This window comes from Rattus rattus, chromosome 5 (genome assembly GCF_011064425.1).
Source record: "Rattus rattus isolate New Zealand chromosome 5, Rrattus_CSIRO_v1, whole genome shotgun sequence".
Taxonomy (NCBI): Eukaryota; Metazoa; Chordata; class Mammalia; order Rodentia; family Muridae; genus Rattus; species Rattus rattus.
In genome coordinates this window covers 82,037,157-82,057,350 of record NC_046158.1, presented here as the reverse complement: position 1 = coordinate 82,057,350, position 20,194 = coordinate 82,037,157, and the positions used below count along the sequence as shown (strand labels likewise).

Below are 20,194 nucleotides of genomic sequence, written 5' to 3'. Positions count from 1 at the left end.
AAAATAAAAATCTTTAATGAAAAATTACATATCATTAACAAGTTAGTAAGAGAGCTGAGCTTTGTGACATGCACCTTTAATTCCTATAATCAGGAGATATAGACAGGTGAATTTCTGTGAGTCAGGGCCAGCCGACTCTACATAGTGAGTTCTAGGAGAGCCCAGCCTACATTGTGAGAACCTGTCTCAAACAAACAAATAAAACCACAAAAGCAAGTTATTAGGAGAAATAAAATAAACAAAACACTTAATCAAAATGCAAAAAAAATGTTTGTTATAAATGTCTTAAACAGAAAAGAACAGTAAAGAAAATATAAATCCACATGTACCACAGTTACATTAAATGATGATAATTAAATTTCCTAGAAATATAATTTTCAAAGTGCATAAACAGAAAAAATATTGACTTTACATTGTTACAAAATGGATACATCATATATGTTAGGGTTTAGAAAAGTAAAATTACTGAAAAATATGTATTCTCTGATAAATAAAAAGATATTCTTTGTAATTTTTATTAGATATTTCTTTTTTCTCCATCTTTATTAAATTGGGTATTTCTTATTTACATTACAATCGTTATTCCCTTTTCCGTTTTCCAGGCCAACATCCCCCTAACCCCCCCTTCTATATGGGTGTTCCCATCTCCATCCTTACCCCATTACTGCCCTACTCTCAACAATCCCATTCACTGGGGGTTCAGTCTTGGCAGGAACATTGGCTTCCCCTTCCACTGGTGCCCTTACTAGGCTATTCATTGCTACCTATGCAGTTGGAGCCCAGGGTCAATCCATGTATAGTCTTTGGGTAGTGGCTTAGTCCCTGGAAGCTCTGGTTGGTTGGCATTGCTGTTCATATGGGGTCTCAAGCCCCTTCAAGCTCTTTTGGTCCTTTCTCTGATTCCTTCAATGGGGGCACCGTTCTCAGTTCCGTGGTTTGCTGCTGGCATTCGCCTATGTATTTGCCGTATTCTGGCTGTGTCTCTCAGGAGAGATCTACATCCTGTTCCTGTCAGTCTGCACTTCTTTGCTTCATCCATCTTATCTAGTTTGGTGGCTGTATATGTATGGACCACATGTGGGACAGGCTCTGAATGGGTGTTCTTTCAGTCTCTAGTCTAAACTTTGCTTCCCTATCCCCTCCCAAGGGTATTCTTGTTCCCCTTTTAAAGAAGGAGTGAAGCATCCGCATTTTGGTCATCCTTCTTGAGTTTCGTGTGTTCCGTGCATCTAGGGCAATTCAAGCATTTGGGCTAATATCCACTTATCAATGAGTGCATACCATGTGTGTTTTTCTGTGATTGGGTTACTTCACTCAGGATGATATTTTCCAGTTCCATCCATTTGCCTATGAATTCCATAAAGTCATTGTTTTTGATAGTGAGTAATATTCCATTGTGTAGATGTACCACATTTTCTGTATTTATTCCTCTGTTGAAGGGTATCTGGGTTCTTTCCAGCTTTTGGCTATTATAAATAAGGCTGCTATGAACATAGATATTTCTTTATCTACATTTCAAATATTTCCCCCTTCCTGCTTTCCCCTCTAAAAACTTCCTATCCTCTTCCCCACCCCCTTCCTCCATGAGGGTGCTCCCCTACCCACTCAGCCACTACCTCTCACCTCCCTGCCCTGGCATTCCCCCAGACTGGGGCATTGATCCTTCATAGGACCAAGGGCCTCTCCTACCATCGATGCCAGACAAGGTCAAAAAAATGGCCTTCTTATGCTACTAAGAAAAGTACACATGACAAGGCAGAGAATGTCAATAAAGATTAAATGAATTCTCATCCAAGTATAAGTGCTATTATGTGTGCTGACTGAATAATGCATGTTTGCAGAATTGGTCAGTTTCCATACTATAATCATTCCCATGATGTCTGATTTCAAGCTAGTAATGTGATATCAGAACTTTCCATTTGGGAAGAAATGTATACAAAGAACATAAAATCAATAAAAGCCTGATTCAGCACACCACAATACATGAATCAGTTCAATGGGCATAGATCATAATGTTGAATTGGTAGAATGATGAGGAAGCAAAGACTAATGATAGAGATCAAACAACTCAAGATTTAACTTTGAACCAGTTAATATAATAAGAACACTGTACAGGACATAAGATGGAGCCTACCATTAGTGAGTCCCTGAGGTAAACCACCGAACCACACCAAACAACCAAGCAAAAACAAAATCCTGCACATAATACCAATATAATATATGCTACTATATTAAACACAGAGAAATAACAACTATATAATAATTTTAGGGAATATACAGCTAAGTATTCATAACTGGGGTGAATATCTCTCACTTAAAGCAGTTGATCCTAGTAACAACTATTTCTAGAGCCTGTTTTATATCTCTGTTCCTCAGGCTGTAGATGAAAGGGTTCATCAAGGGTGTGACTACTGCATAAATTACAGAAGCAACTATGTCTTTGTCACTGGAGTTCTGGAATGAAGAGAAAAAGTACTCACATGCAACTGTACCATAGTACAAAAACACCACAAGGAGATGAGAGCCACAGGTAGAAAAGGTTTTAATGAATTTCTTTGTGGAAGGGGCCTTCAAGGCAGTGCATCCTATGAGAATATAAGAGCCCATGATGCTACTCAGAGGCAGGATGAAAAGTAAGCCTCCTTCAGTGAAGATGACTAGCTTATTGAGGGAGATGTCTGAGCAGCTCAGCTTCAGGAGGGCAGTGAGGTCACAGAAGAAGTTATGGATGATATTGCTGGCACAGAAGGACAGTTGGATCAAGAGGAGGGTGTGCAGCAGGGCATGGACACAACAGAAGAACCAGGATGCAGCAACTAGGAAGAAACAGAGCTCCTCCCTCATGACAGTGATGTAGTGCAGTGGATGACAGATGGCCACATATCTGTCGTAGGCCATCACTGCAAGAAGGAAATTGTCCAAGCAGCCAAACAGAACAAAAAAATACATCTGAGAGATGCAGCCCTTGTAGGAGATGGAATGTTGCTGAGCCTGGATATTCATCAGCATTCTGGGAACTGTAACGGATGAAAGGGAGATGTCTGTGAAGGCCAAGTGGCTGAGGAAGAAGTACATGGGGGTGTGGAGGTGAGAGTCCAGCCTGATGAGCAGGATGATGAGCAGGTTCCCCAGCACTGTGGTCAGGTACATGGCCAGGAACAGAGTGAAGAAGACATTCTGCTGCTCTGGTCTGATGGGGAGCCCCAGGAGGAGGAACTCGAACACAGTGCTCTGGTTCTCCCTTCTCATGCTTCTCTTGACTCTTCTGGGAATTAGAAAAAAGATGAAACACCAGGGAGGATGACTATGATATTATTGCAACCATCTTTTCCGTATGGTTCTTTTTTGCTTTAGATGTAAGTAATTAGTCAGCACATGAGACTGGAGAATTTTTCACAGTTTGGTTTCTAATTACTTTTTACTTAAAAGAAGCTTCTTTTGGCAATATACAATTGATATTAAATGCTACTTCCTTATCTGCACTACAATAATAAAAATCCTGGCATTCATAGGCTATGGAGAATACCATGTGTATATATTAGCTCATTTTAAATTTATATTTTTGGAGGGATTTTTGCTTGTTTTGATACAGAAATTTATTCCTGTTTTTCTAAATGTTTATTGACGAGTATTGTAACTTAGTGATAGATTTCATTAAAATATATTTATTTAACTATGTCATATGTCATGTTCAGCATAGTCCTCCACGCCCACCAATTAGTCACTCCTCCACTCTACTTAACTCCAGCAATGCTCGTTTTGATTTTTTAGAGCATGAATAATAAATAAGCATCTACTATTCTAATTTTAATGGTACATCTCACCTTCACATTACAGAAATGTCTTTCCAAAGAAACTAAGGTTAGCAGCTCTTGGCTTAACCCACATTTGCTTAGAAAGAGTCTTGACCTCATCACATACTCATGTTTAAGGACATGAACAATAGCATTGAATAAACAGCGAGGTTTCTGTGTAGGAGATTGTGTCTTCATATCTATCAAGACAGGCTCAGTACTTTATTCTAAAATAGGAAATGGACAGTAAGAAACAGGCATCCATCATTTACATGGGGTTGTTTGTTTGTTTTTCCCAGCTACTAAGAATTATAATTCCAAGAATTAAGACTTATTTACTTTCTTTTCTACAACACATCCTAGCTTTTCTTGGAAAACTATAAGAAGAAAATACTGTTAAAATCTCATATGTGCAATTTTAATATATTCAAATATAAATAAACAATTATGTGATAATTATTTATTACTTTTAATAATGCAAACACTTCAAAACAAAACAGAATTATTAAAATCTTAACTTCTGAATCCTTACAAATTACCTGTTACCAAAAGTGTGCAGGTCTTGTTTCCAAGGCAACATTAAATTAGCATCAAATACCAATCTCAGTGGTTTACAAACATTTTCTAATTCAATCCTCACCATGGTCCTTCCGGACATGTGTTATTATACCTATTTTAACAGTGAAAAATTTAGAGTATCTAAGTCATCTGCAAGTGTACCAGATCAAATCTCAATTTGTTTTTAACTGACAGAATCCATGCTCTTAGTCATTCCTAACAGAAATACATTCCTTACTCAGTAAAGTTTCCAAAGATGCTATACAATGCCCATGACATTTTTTTCAAAAACCCTACAAAAGAGTGCCACTCATATTTTATATATCATGCAGTTTATGAGAGATTTCCAAGTTTAATTTCTTTCAAAGCAATAAATATGTATTTTGGACCAACAAGACAGTCACAATTGTTTTCAACCTCTGGGTCATGAACCCTTTGGTGAACCTTAATCTTCAAAAAAATTGTATTATGATTTATAACAGTAGCAAAGTTAGGAAGTAGCAAATAAAATAGTTTATGGTTGGTGATTACCAACCATAATTCTTGTATTAAAGGATTGAAGCATTGGAAAGTTTGAGCACAATGGTTTGGTGGATAAAGGTACTTGTCAGACATGATGGCCTGATTTTGATCCCTGGAATGATATGGTGGAAGGAGAGAACCAACTCCAAGTTTTCCTCTGACCTGCACACCTGCTGTGTGACATGGCTGCATTCACACACATAAAGAGATGGGGTTGGGTGGAGAAGAACACAAATAAATTAAACTTAACCTTGGACAGAGATGTTGTGAGAGGTGACATGTCTTTGCTGAGACATGGCAGAGAGTCATCCTGTAGGAACTTTTACCTTAACCAGGGCACAGGTTATTACAAGGTATGGCTCCCAAGAAAAATGGTGAACAGATGTCAATGCAGAGGCCTGTCTGCTCACTAACAGATTCTGTAACACCTCAGGAAGCAAAGGGAAAGCACTTACAATCCCTGAAACACTACAGTAGGAAATTTCTTGCAGGAAGAAGTCAACCTATGACTGTGAGGTGTGAGAGCAATTCTGAAAGGGGAAATTTCCCTGGTTTCTATGTGTTCTTTCTCTAGATAATAGTGAACTAATGAACCTCCAGCAGCCAAACATTGGACTTGGGGAAAGGCAATAACTTCTTCTTGCTGACTACCATATACCAAGCCTGGTTTTGAATAATTTATATTATATATTGGTTCGTTTATTCCTCAAAATATGTCTGGAAAGTTAGGCTAGTCACTGTTCTTGCATAATGAATCTATTTCCAGCTGAACTCACTAGCTACAGTCACAAAAAAATGATAGTATCCATATTGGTGATTAGACACAATTATGGCTTACTGATGCTGATCTCTTCTTATATAGGAGCTATATGGTAAGGAAATACATATTAGCCTATTTGTCCTATGCAGAAGCACAACTGTTGAAAGACTACTAAGGAGATAATTGACTTTTCAGGTACCAACCAGAGCCTCAAGAACACACAGAGAAACAGACATTGACTGTATATGCAGACATTTGAGTTGTTGATTTGTGATTGACCAGGAATAGTTGTCCTAAATAAGGTACGGCATTCAAAGAATAATAACAATAAATTCATAACTAATATGTAATATTTTACACAAAACACATGAATAACTCTCACATGCAGACACTTTAAAAGCAGCACAACACATTCAACAATACAATTACCCCTCAGTGGGATAAGATCATATCCTCAATATAGGCACATATACACACACATACACAGGAACAAAAACACAAGTGCACACAGACAAAAGACAACCAAAATGCAAAATCAAAAAGATCATGGAAATGACACTAAAAAACTACCAGAGGCTGCCCCACCTGGGGATCCATCCTATATACAGTCACCAAACCCAGACACAATTGAGGATGCCAAGAAGTACATGCTGACAGGGGCCTGATTTGGCTGTCACCTGAGAGGCTCTTCCAGATCCTGACAAATACAGAGATGGATGCTCGCAGCCAAACATTGGATTGAGAATGAAGTTCCCAATGTAGGAGTTAGAGAATGACCTTGTTGAGTATCATTGGGAGGAGAGGCCCTTGGTCCTGTGAAGACTTGATGTCCCAGTGTAGAGGCATGTAGGGGAATGCCAGGGCAGGGAGGAGAGAGGGAGTGGATAAGTGGGTGGGGGAGCACCCTCACAGAAACAGAGAAAGGAGGGATGGGAGAGGGGGTTTCCAGAGGGGAAACCAGGAAAGGGGATAACATTTGAAATGTAAAGAAAATATCGAATAAAAAATAAATGAATAAAAGTATTTTTAAAAATACCAATTACATACGTATCCCTCATCTCTGCAGGGAACAAAAAATATACACTGTGCACACATACATCTCCACTCAGAACAACAATTCAGGTTCCCACTAATCTGTGCAACATACATGAAGCTGTTCAGTCAGTGAAGCTCTAAGCCCCTTTCACTCACAGGCATATTACAAGAACATTACCTCTTAATAATTAAAATAGCAAAACACACACACACACACAAACACATACATACATACATACAAACACACACATACATACTACTCTCAGTGACATGCAATTATATACAGTATATGATTCATACAAAATGCAAGCTCACACACACCCACATGTGTAAAAACAAGCAAATACAGTAAACGGTTTCAGACTGCTGAATACATCTTGTGTTCAGACCTTTCAATATCCTCTTCGTGACTGTATCTGCCATTATATAAAAAGGGAGGAGTTAACCAAATGAGAGCATGGCAAATATTTTAGAATAAATGAACTGATTTGGAGACTCCAAAATACATATAAATGACCAACACTTGTAGGCATAATTCAGATTTGTGTGTTCTGGATCTAGAGGTGGAAAAACTAGTTAGTTAATAACACACACACACACACACACACACACACACACAATGAGGAAATCTTAAAGAATAAATATATTAACATTTTACAAGCAATAAAATGCCACATTTTACAAGACATAAAATATGTATATGTATGTAAGCATACATACAGTGAGAGAGAATATAAATGGAATCCATATGCAAAGAATATAGGAACAAAGACACACCTTGCCCACCAAGAGCTCCCAGCTCCTTCTGACTTCTATCAGCCCTTGGTTTACTCAGGCACCAGATAACAAACACATATCTCTGAGACTTTGGATTTCATTAAGACCATCAAGAAAAAATAATAACCTCCTGGCTTTTCTCGGTCTATCCTTGAATTCTAGATAAATAAGTGGGAGGATACAAAAAGACTTGGGCAGAGTTCCAGAGCTCCAGCTAGGAAAAATAATCAAACACGATAATGAGCTTCAATTCCTGCCAGTCCTTGGGGAGGGGCTTGCCCAGAGGGCTAGTAGCTGAGCAGACACTGAACTTCCCATCCAAGAGTCACCTAGCTATATATGTCCTCCATATCAAGGATTCTATATTAGTCATGAACCCGCCACTATCACAAAATATGTGATGCAATAAACTGGCAAAGTCTAGAATATTTTATCCAGTTTTGGAGCTTTCAACCATGAGGAGTTTTCTCCATTGTTTCCCACCTATGATGAAGAAGCACATCATGATGGGAATGCATGGAAGGTAAAGGCCTAATTGTGTCACTAATTGGAAGCCCAAAAGAACCTCCTACTATAGATCCCACTTCTTTTTTTTTTCTCCATCTTTATTAAATTGGGTATTTCTTATTTACACTACAATTGTTATTCCCTTTCCCGGTTTCCAGGCCAACATCCCCCTAACCCCTCCCCCACCCCTTCTATATGGGTGCTCCCCTCCGCATCCTCCCCCAATTACCGCCCTCCCCGCAAGAATCACGGTCACTAGGGGTTCAGTCTTGGCAGGACCATCGGCTTCCCCTTCCACTGGTGCTCTTACTAGGCTACTCATTGCTACCTATGAGGTTGGAGCCCAGGGTAAGTCCATGTATAGTCTTTGGGTAGTGGCTTAGTCCCTGGAAGCTCTGATTGGTTGGCATTGTTGTTCATATGGGGTCTCAGGCCCCTTCAAGCTCTTCCAGTCCTTTCTCTGAATCCTTCAAAGGGGGCCTCGTTCTCAGTTCCATGGTTTGCTGCTGGCATTCACCTATGTAATTGCCGTATTCTGGCTGTGTCTCTCAGGAGAGATCTACATCCAGTTCCTGTCAGCCTTCACTTCTCTGCTTCATCCATCTTATCTAGTTTGGTGGCTGCATATGTATGGGCCACATGTGGGACAGGCTCTGAATGGGCGTTCCTTCAGTCTCTAGTCTAAACTTTGCCTCCCTATCCCCTCTCAAGGGTATTCTTGTTCCCCTTTTAAAGAAGGAGTGAAGCATTCACATTTTGGTAATCCTTCTTGAGTTTCATGTGTTCTGTGCATTTAGGGTAATTCAAGCATTTGGTCTAATATCCACTTATCAATACCATGTGTGTTTTTCTGTGATTGGGTTACCTCACTCAGGATGATATTTTCCAGTTCCATCCATGAATTGCCTATGAATTTCATAAAGTCATTGTTTTTTATAGCTGAGTAATATTCCATCGTGTAGATGTACCACATTTTCTGTGTCCATTCCTCTGTTGAAGGGCATCTGGATTCTTTCCAGTTTCTGGCTATTATAAATAAGGCTGCTATGAACATAGTGGAGCATGTCTTTGTTATATGTTGGGGCATCTTTTGGGCATATGCCCAAGAGAGGTATAGATGGTAGACCCCACTTCTTAAAGTTTCCTTTACCTTACACCACTGCTAGCCTGGGAAATTTGACATGAACATCCAAGTGAGTCTGAGTCAAGGGTCTTAACTAGATCTCAATCAAATATAGAATCTTATGCCTAGAAACAAATGAAAAATGCTAGCATGACTACACAGATATTCTGGGATACAAATAAGGCAGTGCTACAAGAAATGTTCATAGCTATAAGTGTTCACATTTTTAAAAAGAGCCCAGTGAGATGGTTTAGGTGTTGCATGACCCCAAGCCTGGTGACAGGAATTCAATGTCTGAACCTACATGATGGAAGGAAATAACTTACTCCTGGAAGTAGTCCTCTGACATACTCTGTGCATGCACGCACATGTGAGCACACACCCAGAGAGAGAGAGAGAGAGAGAGAGAGAGAGAGAGAGAGAGGGAGTGGCAAAGTTGTGCTGGAGAGATGGCTCAGTGGGTAAAGAACAGTGGCTGCTTTTCCAAAAAATCTAGGTTTAATTCTCAGCATTTACATAACAACTCACAAACCTTTATAACTCTGGTTCCGTGGGATCCAATGCCTTCTTCTGAACTCCGTAGCAGGTGGGCACATGAGTAGCACACAGACACACAGACAAAACACACTTATTAAATAGAATAATCTTTTCTACTTTTTAATCCAGACAGACTTTAAACAAATAATATAATGATGTACCTCAAGGCTCTAGCAAAATGAAAAGCTAAACTAAAGCCAAGTATATAACAAGAAATAGTAATTATTACAGTATAAATTAATAAAATAAAACTAAATGGACAATACATGAAAAATCCAGTAAAAAGTATAAAAATATGGACACAGACATATTTTAAATTATAAATTTGTTCCAAGAATAGTAATATTAGGGTCTCAATATCACGTTCTGGAGGGTAACCATGAGACTCTATTGCTGAAGAAATGACATACTTAAAATCATAGAACATGTAGAAATCCAACTGGTGATCAGTTGGCAGAAACATTCCTACTGGATAGCTTTCATAGTACACAAAGGTGCTATGGAAAAAAATCAGTCTTACCTAGCTGTGAACCCTGCAAACTGCAATAAGAATTGAGGTAGCAAAATATGCACACATTACATAATTGCATGAAACTCTCAAATAATGAAAATAACAATAATTTTATTTCACAATAAACTTTTTCAAATACAAAATGGAACTGCCAGAGGTTTGTTACTCAACTCAGTTACTTTTATGAATTCTAGGGACAAAAATGCCACAAATAATATGGGAGTAACTAGCCATTTCCAACTTGAATTTAAGACCACCCTAACAAGATAAAACTTCTACGTCACTGTCAATGTTAGCAAGGATAATAATGTAGGGGTACCTGGGAACAGAGGTAAGACCACCACTTCTGCTCTGAGGGACCCACCTGGAGCCATCAGGACACGTTAACCCAGGAGCAGTCTGGAACAGGATCCTTCAAGTATCTGCCTGTGCACAGAGCTGAGCTGATCCCACAGCTCTCTGTACTCAAATACCCTAGGTAGAGAGCTGGACTCTGAGAGTGAGGACACTCCTGAGAGCTCAGGGGAGGCCACCACTTCTGCTCACATTCCTGGCCCAAGAAGAACCCGCCTAGAGCCCTCTAGACATAGGAAATTAGGAGCAGTCAGGGACAGGATCCTTACAGTTCCTGCCTGCAACCAGAACTGAAAGCCAGTCTCCATGAACACTGGCACACCAGAAAGCAGAGGGAAGACCACCACTTCTGCTCCAAGGGACCCATTTGGAGCCCTCAGGACATAGAAACCCAGGAGCAGATTGCTACTTCCAGTTTCTGCCTGAACCCAGAGCTAACCCAGTCCAACAGATCTCCATATCCAGATCCCACTGAAAGAAAGCTGGTATCCAGGAGTGTTGGCACACAGGTTTGCAGTAGGATCAAGCCATTATCAGAGACCAGCTAACAACAGAAACAACCTGATGACAACCTGAAGACTACTTGCCATCATCAGAGCCCAGTCCTTCTACCAAAACAAATGCTGGATATCCCCACAAGACAGAAAAGCAAGATTTAGATTTGAAATCAGATATCATGATGATGAGAGAGGATTTAAGAAGGACATAAATAACTCCCTTAGAGAAATACTGGACAACACAGGTAAACAAGTAGAAGAACTAAAAGAGAAAGACAAAAATCCCTTAAATAATTATAGGAAAACACAACCAAACCGGTGAAGGAATTAAACATAGCCATCCAAGATCTAAAAATGGAAAAAGAAACAATAAAGAAATTGAAAAGGGAAACAACACTGGAGATAGAAAAGCTAGGAAAGAAATCAGGAGTCATAAACACAAGCATCACCAACAGAATTCAAGATATAGAAGAGAGAATCTCAGGGGCAGAAGATACCATAGAAAACACTGGCACAACCACCAGAGAAAATGTAAAAGGCAAAAAGCCCCTAACACAAAACATCCAGGAAATCTAGGACACAATGAGAAGATCAAAAATAATAGGTAGAGAAAAGAGCAAAGACTCCCAACTTAAAGGGCCAGTAAATATCTTCAACAAAATTGTAGAAGAAAACTTCCCTAATGCAAAGAAAGAGATGCCCATAAGCATACAAGAAGCCTACAGAACTCCAAATAGATTGGACCAGAAAAGAAACTCCTTCCATCATATAATAGTCAAAACACCAAATGTACAAAATAAAGAAAGAATATTAAAAGCAGTAAGGGAAAAAGGTCAAGTAACATGTAAAGGCAGACCTATCAGAATTACACCAGAATTCCCATCAGAGACTAGGAAAGCAAGAAGATCCTGGGCAGATGCCATACAGACCCTAAGAGAACCCTAAGTACTATATCCAGCAAAACTCTCAATTAACATGGGTGGAGAAACCAAGATATCCCATGACAAAACCAAATTTACACAATATCTTTCCACAAATTCAACCCTAGAGAATAATAGATAGAAAACTACAACACAAGGAGGAAAATTGCACCCTAGAAAAGCAAGAAAGTAATTTTCTTGCAACAAACAAAAAGAAAAGAGCCACATGAACATAATTCCACCTCTAACAACAAAAAAAACAGGAAACAACCATCACTATTCCTTAATATCTCTTAATATCAATATACTCAATTCCCCACTAAAAAGACATAGACTAATAGACTGGATACGTAAAGAGAATCCAGCATTTTGCTGCCTATAGGAAACACACCTCAGAGACAAAGACAGACATTACCTCAGAGTAAAAGGCAGGAAAACCACTTTCCAATCAAATGGTCCAAAAAAGCAAGCTGGAGTAGCCATTCTAATATTGAATAAAATCGACTTTCAACAAAAAGTCATCAAAAAAGATAAGGAAGGACACTTCATATTCATCAAAGGAAAAATCAACAAAGATGAACTCTCAATCCTTAATAGCTATGCTCCAAATGCAAGGGCACCTCCACTCATAAAAGAAACCTTACTAAAGCTCAAAGAACATATTGCACCTCACATAATAATAGTGGGAGAGTCTCAGCAATGGACAGATCATGGAAACAAAAACTAAACAGAGACATAGAGAAACTAATAGAAGTTATGAACCAAACGGATTTACCAGATACTATAGAACATTTCATCCTAAAACAAAACAATATGCCTTCTTCTCTGCACCTCATGGCACCTTCTCCAAAACTGACCACAAAACTGGTCACAAAACAGGCCTCAACAGATACAAGAAGATTGAAATAACCCCATGTATCCTATCAGATCACCTCGGACTAGGGCTAGTCTTCAATAACGACAAAAACGACATAAAGCACACATAAACATGGAAGTTGAACAATGCTCTACTCAATGATAACTTGGTTGAGGAAGAAATAAAGAAAGAAATTAAAGACTTCTTATAATATGATGAAAATGAAGACACAACATACCCAAACTTATGGGAAACAATTGAAAGCAGTGCTAAGAGGAAAGCTCATAGCTCTGAGTGTCTCCAAAAGGAAACTGGAGAGAGCATACACTAACAGCTTGATAACACACCTGAATGATCTAGAACAAAAAGAAGTAAATATACCAAGAGGTGAAGGCGGGAAATAATCAAAATCAGGGCTGAAATCTACCAAGTAGAAACAAAAAGAACTACAGAAGGAATCAATAAGCCAGGAGCTGGTTCTTTGAGAAAGTCAAAAAGATATATGAACCCTTAGCCAGACTAACGAGAGGGCACGAAGAGAGTATCCTAATTAACAAAATCAGAAAAGAAAAGACAGAATCTGAGGAAATTCAAAAATCAGCAGAACCTACTAGGAAACCCCACATTCAACAAAACTGGAAAATCTGGATGAAATGGATAACTTTCTAGACAGACACCAGGTACCAAGGTTATATCAGATAAACCATCTAAACAGTCCCATAACTCCTAAAATATTAAAGAAGTTATTGAAAGTCTCCCAATCAGAAAAAGCCCAGGAACATATGAATGTAGTGGACAAGTCTATCAGGCCTTCATAGAGGACCTAATCCCAATACTGTCCAAATTATCCCATAAAATAGAAACAGAAGAAACACTACCCAAATATTTATATGAAACCACAATTATGCTTATACCTAAATCACATAAACACCCAACAAAGAAAGAGAACTTCAGATCAATTTCCTTTATGGTTATAGATGCAAAATAACTCAATAAAATTCTCACAAACCGAATCCAAGAACACATCAAATGATCATCCATCATTATCAAGTAGGCTTTATCTCAGAAGGGCAGGGATGGTTCAATAAACAGTAATCCATCAACATAATCCACTTAGTAACCAAATTCAAAGAAATAAACCACATGATCATCTCATTAGATGCTGACAAAGAATTTGACAAAATTCAACACACCTTCATGTTAAAAATCTTGGAAAAAATCAGGAATTCAAGGCCCATACCTAAATAGAGTAAAAACAATATACAGCAAACCAGTAGCCAACACCAAAATAAATGGAGAGAAACTTGAAGCAATCCCACTAAAATCAGGGACTAGACAAGGCTGCCCACTCTCTCCCTACTAATTCAATATAGTACTCAAAGTCCTAGCCAGAGCATTCAGACAACAAAAGGAGGTCAAAGGGATACAAATTGGAAAGGAAGAAGTCAAAATATCACTATTTGCAGATGACATGATAGTATACTTAAGTGACCCCAAAAGTTCCACCAGGGAACTACTAAGCCTGATAAACAACTTCAGCAAAGTGTCTGGGTATAAAATTAACTCAAACAAATCAGTCGCCTTCCTCTACTCAAAGGATAAACAGGCTAGGAAAAAAATTAGAAAAATAACATCTTTCACAATAGTCACAAATAATATAAAATATCTTTGGATGACTCTAACCAAACACGACAAAGATCAATATGACAAAAACTTTGAGTCTCAAGAAGATGAAAGATCTCCATGCTCATGGATTGGGGGGATTAATATAGTAAAAATGGCCATTTGGCCAAAAGCACTCTACAGATTCAATGCAATCCCCATCAAAATTCCTATTTAATCCATCATAGAGTTATAAAGGGCAATTTGCAAATTCATTTGGAATAACAAAAAAACCCAGGATAGCAAAAACAATTCTCAACAATAAAAGAACTTCTAGGGGAATCCCAATTCCTGACCTCAAGCTGTACTACAGAGCAATAGTGATCAAAACTGCATGGTACTGGTAGAGAGATAGACAGGTAGATCAGTGGAATAGAATTGGAGACCCAGAAATGAACCCACACATGTATGGTCACTTGACCTCTGACGAAGAACCTAAAATCATCTAGTGGAAAAATGACAGTATTTTCAATAAATGTTGCTAGTTCAAATGGTGGTCAGCATGTAGAAGAATGAAAATCAATCCATTCTTATTTTCCTCTACAAAGCTCAATTCCAAGTGGATCAAGGACCTCCACATAAAACCAGATACACTCAAATTAATAGAAGAGAAATTGGAGAAAATCCTCAAATACATGGGCACAGGGGAAAATGTCCTGAACAGAGCACCAATGGCTTATGCTCTAAGATCAAGAATCCACAAATGGGACCTCATAATATTGAAAAGCTTCTGTAAGTCAAAGGACAATGTCAACTGAACAAAATGGCAACCAAAAGATTGGGAAAAGATCTTTATTAATCCTACATCTGATAGAGGGCTAATATCTAATATATACAAAGAACTCAAGAAGTTAGACTCCAAAGAATCAAATAGCCCTATTAAAATTGGGTACAGAGCTAAACAGAGAACTCTCAACTGAGGAAACTCAAATGGCCCAGAAGCACCTAATGAAATATTTAACACCTTAGTTATCAGGGAAAGGAAAATCAAAAGACCTGAGATTCCACCTCATACCAGTCAGAATGGCAAAGATCAAAAACTCAAGTGACAGCAGATTCTGGCAAGGATGTGGAGAAAAGGGAACACTCCTCCATTGTTAGTGGTTTTGCAAACTGGTACAACAGCTCTGGAAATCAGTCTAGCAGTTCCTCAGAAAATTGGACATAGTACTACCTGTGACCCAGCTATACCACTCCTGAGCATATATCCAAAAGATGCTTTAACATGTAATAATGACACATGTTCCACTATGTTCATAGCAGCCATATTTATCTTAGCCAGAAACTGAAAACATCCCAGACATCCTTCAACAAAGGAATGGATACAGAAAATGTGGTACATTTTCACAGTGGAATACTACTCAGCTATTAAAAACAATGACTTCATGAAATTTGCAGGCAAATGAAAGGAACTAGAAAATATCATTCTGAGTGAGATTACTCAATCACAAAAGAATACACATGTTATGTATTCACTCAGAAGGAGATAGTAGGTAAAAAGCTTGGAATTCCCAGGATATGTCCCACAGACCACGTGAAGCTCAAGAGAAAGGAAGACCAAAGAGTAGATGTTTAATTCCTACTTAGAAGAGGGACCAAAATAATCAAAGGAAGCAGAGAGTGGGAGGGACTTGGGAGGAAGAGGGAGGGAGAGAGGAAAAGAGAGGCAGAATTGTGTCTGAGAGGAGATGGAGGAGATGTACAGAAAGCCAGAAAATTAAGCATATGCGTGTAGCAATGGAAGATGAGGAACTAGGGGTAGCAACCAGTTGCCAGGAAAACAAGATCCTCCCAGGACACCACAGGGATGATGTTAGTTGAAATAACCCACAAAGGGGAGGGAGAACCTGTCAAGATCATTCCCCAGTTGAGGGATGGGGCCACCCACCCATCTCAAAAATTTTAACCCAGAATTCCTCCTGTCTAAAGGAAATACAGAGATAAAGAGTGGAGCAGAGACTGAAGGAAAGACTATCCAGAGACTTCCCTACCTGGGGATCTATTCCACATTCAGACACCAAACCCAGACACTCTTACTGATGCCAAGAAGTGCTTGCTGACAGGAGCCTGATATAACTGTCTCCTGAGAAGCTCTGCCAGATCCTGACCAATACATATGCAGATGCTCAAAGCCAATCTTTGAACTGAGTACAGGGACCCCAATGGAGGAGTTAAGAGAAGGGCAGAAGGGGCAGAAGGGGTCTTATCTGGCATCAATAGGAGGGAATGCCCTTGGTCCTTTGAAGGTTTGATATCCCAATGTAGAAGAATATTTGGATGCTGAGGTGGGAATGGTGGGGTGGGTGGGGGAGCACCCTCATAGAAGCAGGGTAAGGAGGTATAGGATAGGGGTTTGCGGAGGAGAAACTAAGAAAGGGGGTAACATTTGAAATGTAAATAAATAATATATCCAATTTTAAATAAATAGAATGTTAAAATGCAGTATAGAACTAAACAGAGAATTCACAAAAAGAATCTCAAATGGCTGAGAAGCAATTTAAGAAATGTTCAAAGTTCTTAGTCAGAAAATGCAAATCAAAACAACACTGAGATTCCACCTTACACCAATCAGAATGACTAAGATAAAAAACTCAGGTGACAGCACATGTTGGCAAGAATGTGTAGAAAGATGAACACTCATTCATTGCTGGTAGGATTGTAAACTGGTACCACCACTCTGGAAATCAATCTGGAAGTTTCTCAGAAAAATTGGAAGTAAGCCTACCTGAAGACCCAGCTATACAACTCTTGGGCATATACCCAAAAGATGCCCCACCATGCCACAGGGACATGTGTTCCACTGTGTGTTCCTCTCTCTCCATATCCTCACCAGCATCTGCTGTCACCTTAGTTTTTTATCTTAGGCATTCTGACTGGTGTGAGGTGGAATCTCAGGATTGTTTTGATTTGCATTTCCCTGATATCTAAGGATGTTGAGCATTTCTTTAAGTACTTCTCAGCCATTCAATATTCTTCAGTTGAGATTTTTTTGTTTAGCTCTGTACCCCATTTTAACAGGGTTATTTGGCTCTCTGGAGTCTACCTTCTTGAGTTCTTTATATATTTTGGATATTAGCCCTCTATCAGATGTAGGATTGGGATTGGTAGAGATGTTTATGTCCTCTAACAGAGGAATGGAGACAGAAAATGTGGTACATCTACACAATGGAGTACTACTCAGCTATCAATAACAATGACTTCATGAAATTCATAGGCAAATGGATTGAACTAGAAAATATCATCCTGAGTGAGATAATCCAATCACAGAAAAACAAACATGGTATGCAATCACTGATATGTAGACATTAGTCCAAAAGCTCAAATTACCCAAGATACAATCCATAGACCACATGAAGCTCAAGAAGAAGGGTGACCAAAATGCACATGCTTCACTCATTCTTAAAAGGAGGAACAAAAATATTCATAGGAGGGGATATGGAGGCAAAGTTTGGAGCAGAGGCTAAAGGAATGGCCATTCCAAGCCTGCCCCACATGTGGCCCATATATATATACAGCCACCAAAACTAGGTAAGATTGATGAAGCTAAAAAGTGAATGCTGACAGGAACTAGATATAGATGTCTCCTGAAAGATACAACCACAGCATGTCAAATACAGAGGCAAATTCTAGCAGCAAATCACTGAACTGAAAATGGGACCCCTGTTGGAGGAATTAGAGAAAGGATTGAAAGAGCTGAAGGGGCTTGCAACACCATAAGAACAACAAAGTCAACCAACCAGATCTCCCAGGGACTAAACCACTACCCAAAGACTATACATGGACTGACCCTTGGCTCCTTCTGCATCTGTAGCAGAGGATGGCCTTGTTGGGCACCAGTGGAAGGAGAAGCCCTTGGTCCTGCCAAGGTTGTACCCCCCAGTGTAGGGGAATGTTGGGGGTTGGAAGGAAGGGTGTATGGGGAGGAGAACACCCTTGTAGAAGAAGGGGATTGGGAGGGGATAGGAGGCTTATGGACAGGAGCCTGTGAAAGGGTATAACATTTGAAATGTAAATATAAAAATATCCAATAAAAAAATAAAATAAAAAGAATGAAAACAGGAAATCTTAGGAAGTAGGAAGGGAGACCTCTAGAGTGTTTCAGAGACCTGGGAGGAGAAAGACACTCAGGAATCAGAGGGAGGGACTTTAGATGTAATGCCCAACAGTGGGGAGAGGGAACTTATAGAGAACAACTCCAGTAGAAAAACAGGGCATCAAGTGGAGGGATGGGGTTGCCATCCCACAGTCAAAATCTCTGACCCAGAATTGTTCCTGTTTAATAGAACTGCAGAGACAAAAATGTAAAAGAGACTGGGGAAAGGACATCCAATGACTAGCCCAAATTGGGACCCAGATCAAGAGGAGGCTCCAAGGCCTGAAGCAATTACTGATGCTATTGTGTGCTTACAGACAGGAGCCCAGCATGCATGGCTGAGAGGCCCAACAAGCAGTTGAAAGAGTCAGGTGCATATACTAACACCCAACCAAAGACAGAAAACACAGATGCTGGTGGGAAAGACTAGAAGAAGCTGAGGAGGAGGGTGACCCCATTGGAAGATCAGCAGTCTCAACTAACCTGAACCCCTGAGATTTCTCAGAAACTGAGCCACCAACCAGGAAGCACACACTAACTGATATGAGGCCCCCAAAACACATGTAACAGAGGGCTGTGTGGTATAGCCTAAGTGAAACAAGCAACTAACTCTCGAGAAACTTAAGGTCCCAGGGAGGGTGAAGGTCTGCTTGGATATGGGGATGGGGACATCCTCTTGGACATAGGAAAGGAGGAATGGGATGAAGAAGTGTCATAGGGTGAACAGGGAGAGGGATTATGACTGGAATGTAAAAAAAAAAAAAGATTAAATGATGATGGTGGTGGTGGTGGTGGTGGTGGTGGTGGTGGTGGTGGTGGTGGTGGTGGTGGTGGTGGTGGTGGTGGTGGTGGTGATGTAAAAACAGTCAGGTAGGGGAAGAAACAGGAGAGAAGAACAGTGGGTCAGAAAATTGAACAGAAATATATAGCAATAGCAAATGGGGAACTTGGGTAGCTACTAGAAAGTCTCAGATGTCAAGGAAGCAAGAGGTTCCTAGGACCCAACTGTTACGCTTTGTATATGCTTAGTCCAGGAAGTGGCGCTGTTGGGAGGTGTGGCCTTGTTGGAATAGGTGTGTCACTGTGGGCATGAGCTTAAGACCTTCACCCTAGCTGCCTAGAAGCAAGTCTTCCACTAGCAGCCTACAGATGAATATGTAGAATTCTCAGCTCTACCTGTACCATGCCTGCCTAGATGCTGCCATGTTTCCACCTTGATGATAATGGACTGAACCTCTTAACCTGTAAGCCAGCCCCAAATATACATTGTCCTTTATAAGACTTGCCTTGGTCATGATGTCTGTTCACAGCACTAAAACCCTAAGACAGAAGTTGGTACCAGGAGTGAGATATTGCTGTGATAGGCCTGACCATGCTTTTGTTTGAAAGAATGTGGATTTGGGGACTATGGATTTGGAAAGCCTTGGAATGTTTTAAGTGTGGCTTACTGGGCAAACCTAATAGGACTATGGGATACAGTGATGCTGAGGGTCATTTGAACTGTGTAAGCCTGCTGGACCAAGAAGTGTCAGTGGAGAAGAACTTTAATATGTTTCAAAGAGACTGTTTTTGTGATGTTTTAGTGAAGAATGTGGCTGCTTTTTGCCATTGTCCAAAGAAACTGCCTGGGGCTAAGGTGTAGAGACTCAGATTAATTGCATTGACAAAGGAAGACTCAAAAAAGCCCA

The 20,194-nt window shown here is 39.7% G+C and overlaps 1 protein-coding gene across 1 annotated transcript; it reads right to left on the bottom strand.

Moving 5' to 3' along the window:
• Window positions 1–2,310: 2,310 nt before the first annotated feature.
• Window positions 2,311–3,249, bottom strand: LOC116901698 (olfactory receptor 1J4-like). Its single transcript, XM_032903827.1, has one exon. It carries the CDS (start codon window positions 3,247–3,249, stop codon window positions 2,311–2,313), a length of 939 nt encoding a protein of 312 aa, XP_032759718.1.
• Between the last annotated feature and the right edge of the window lie 16,945 nt (window positions 3,250–20,194).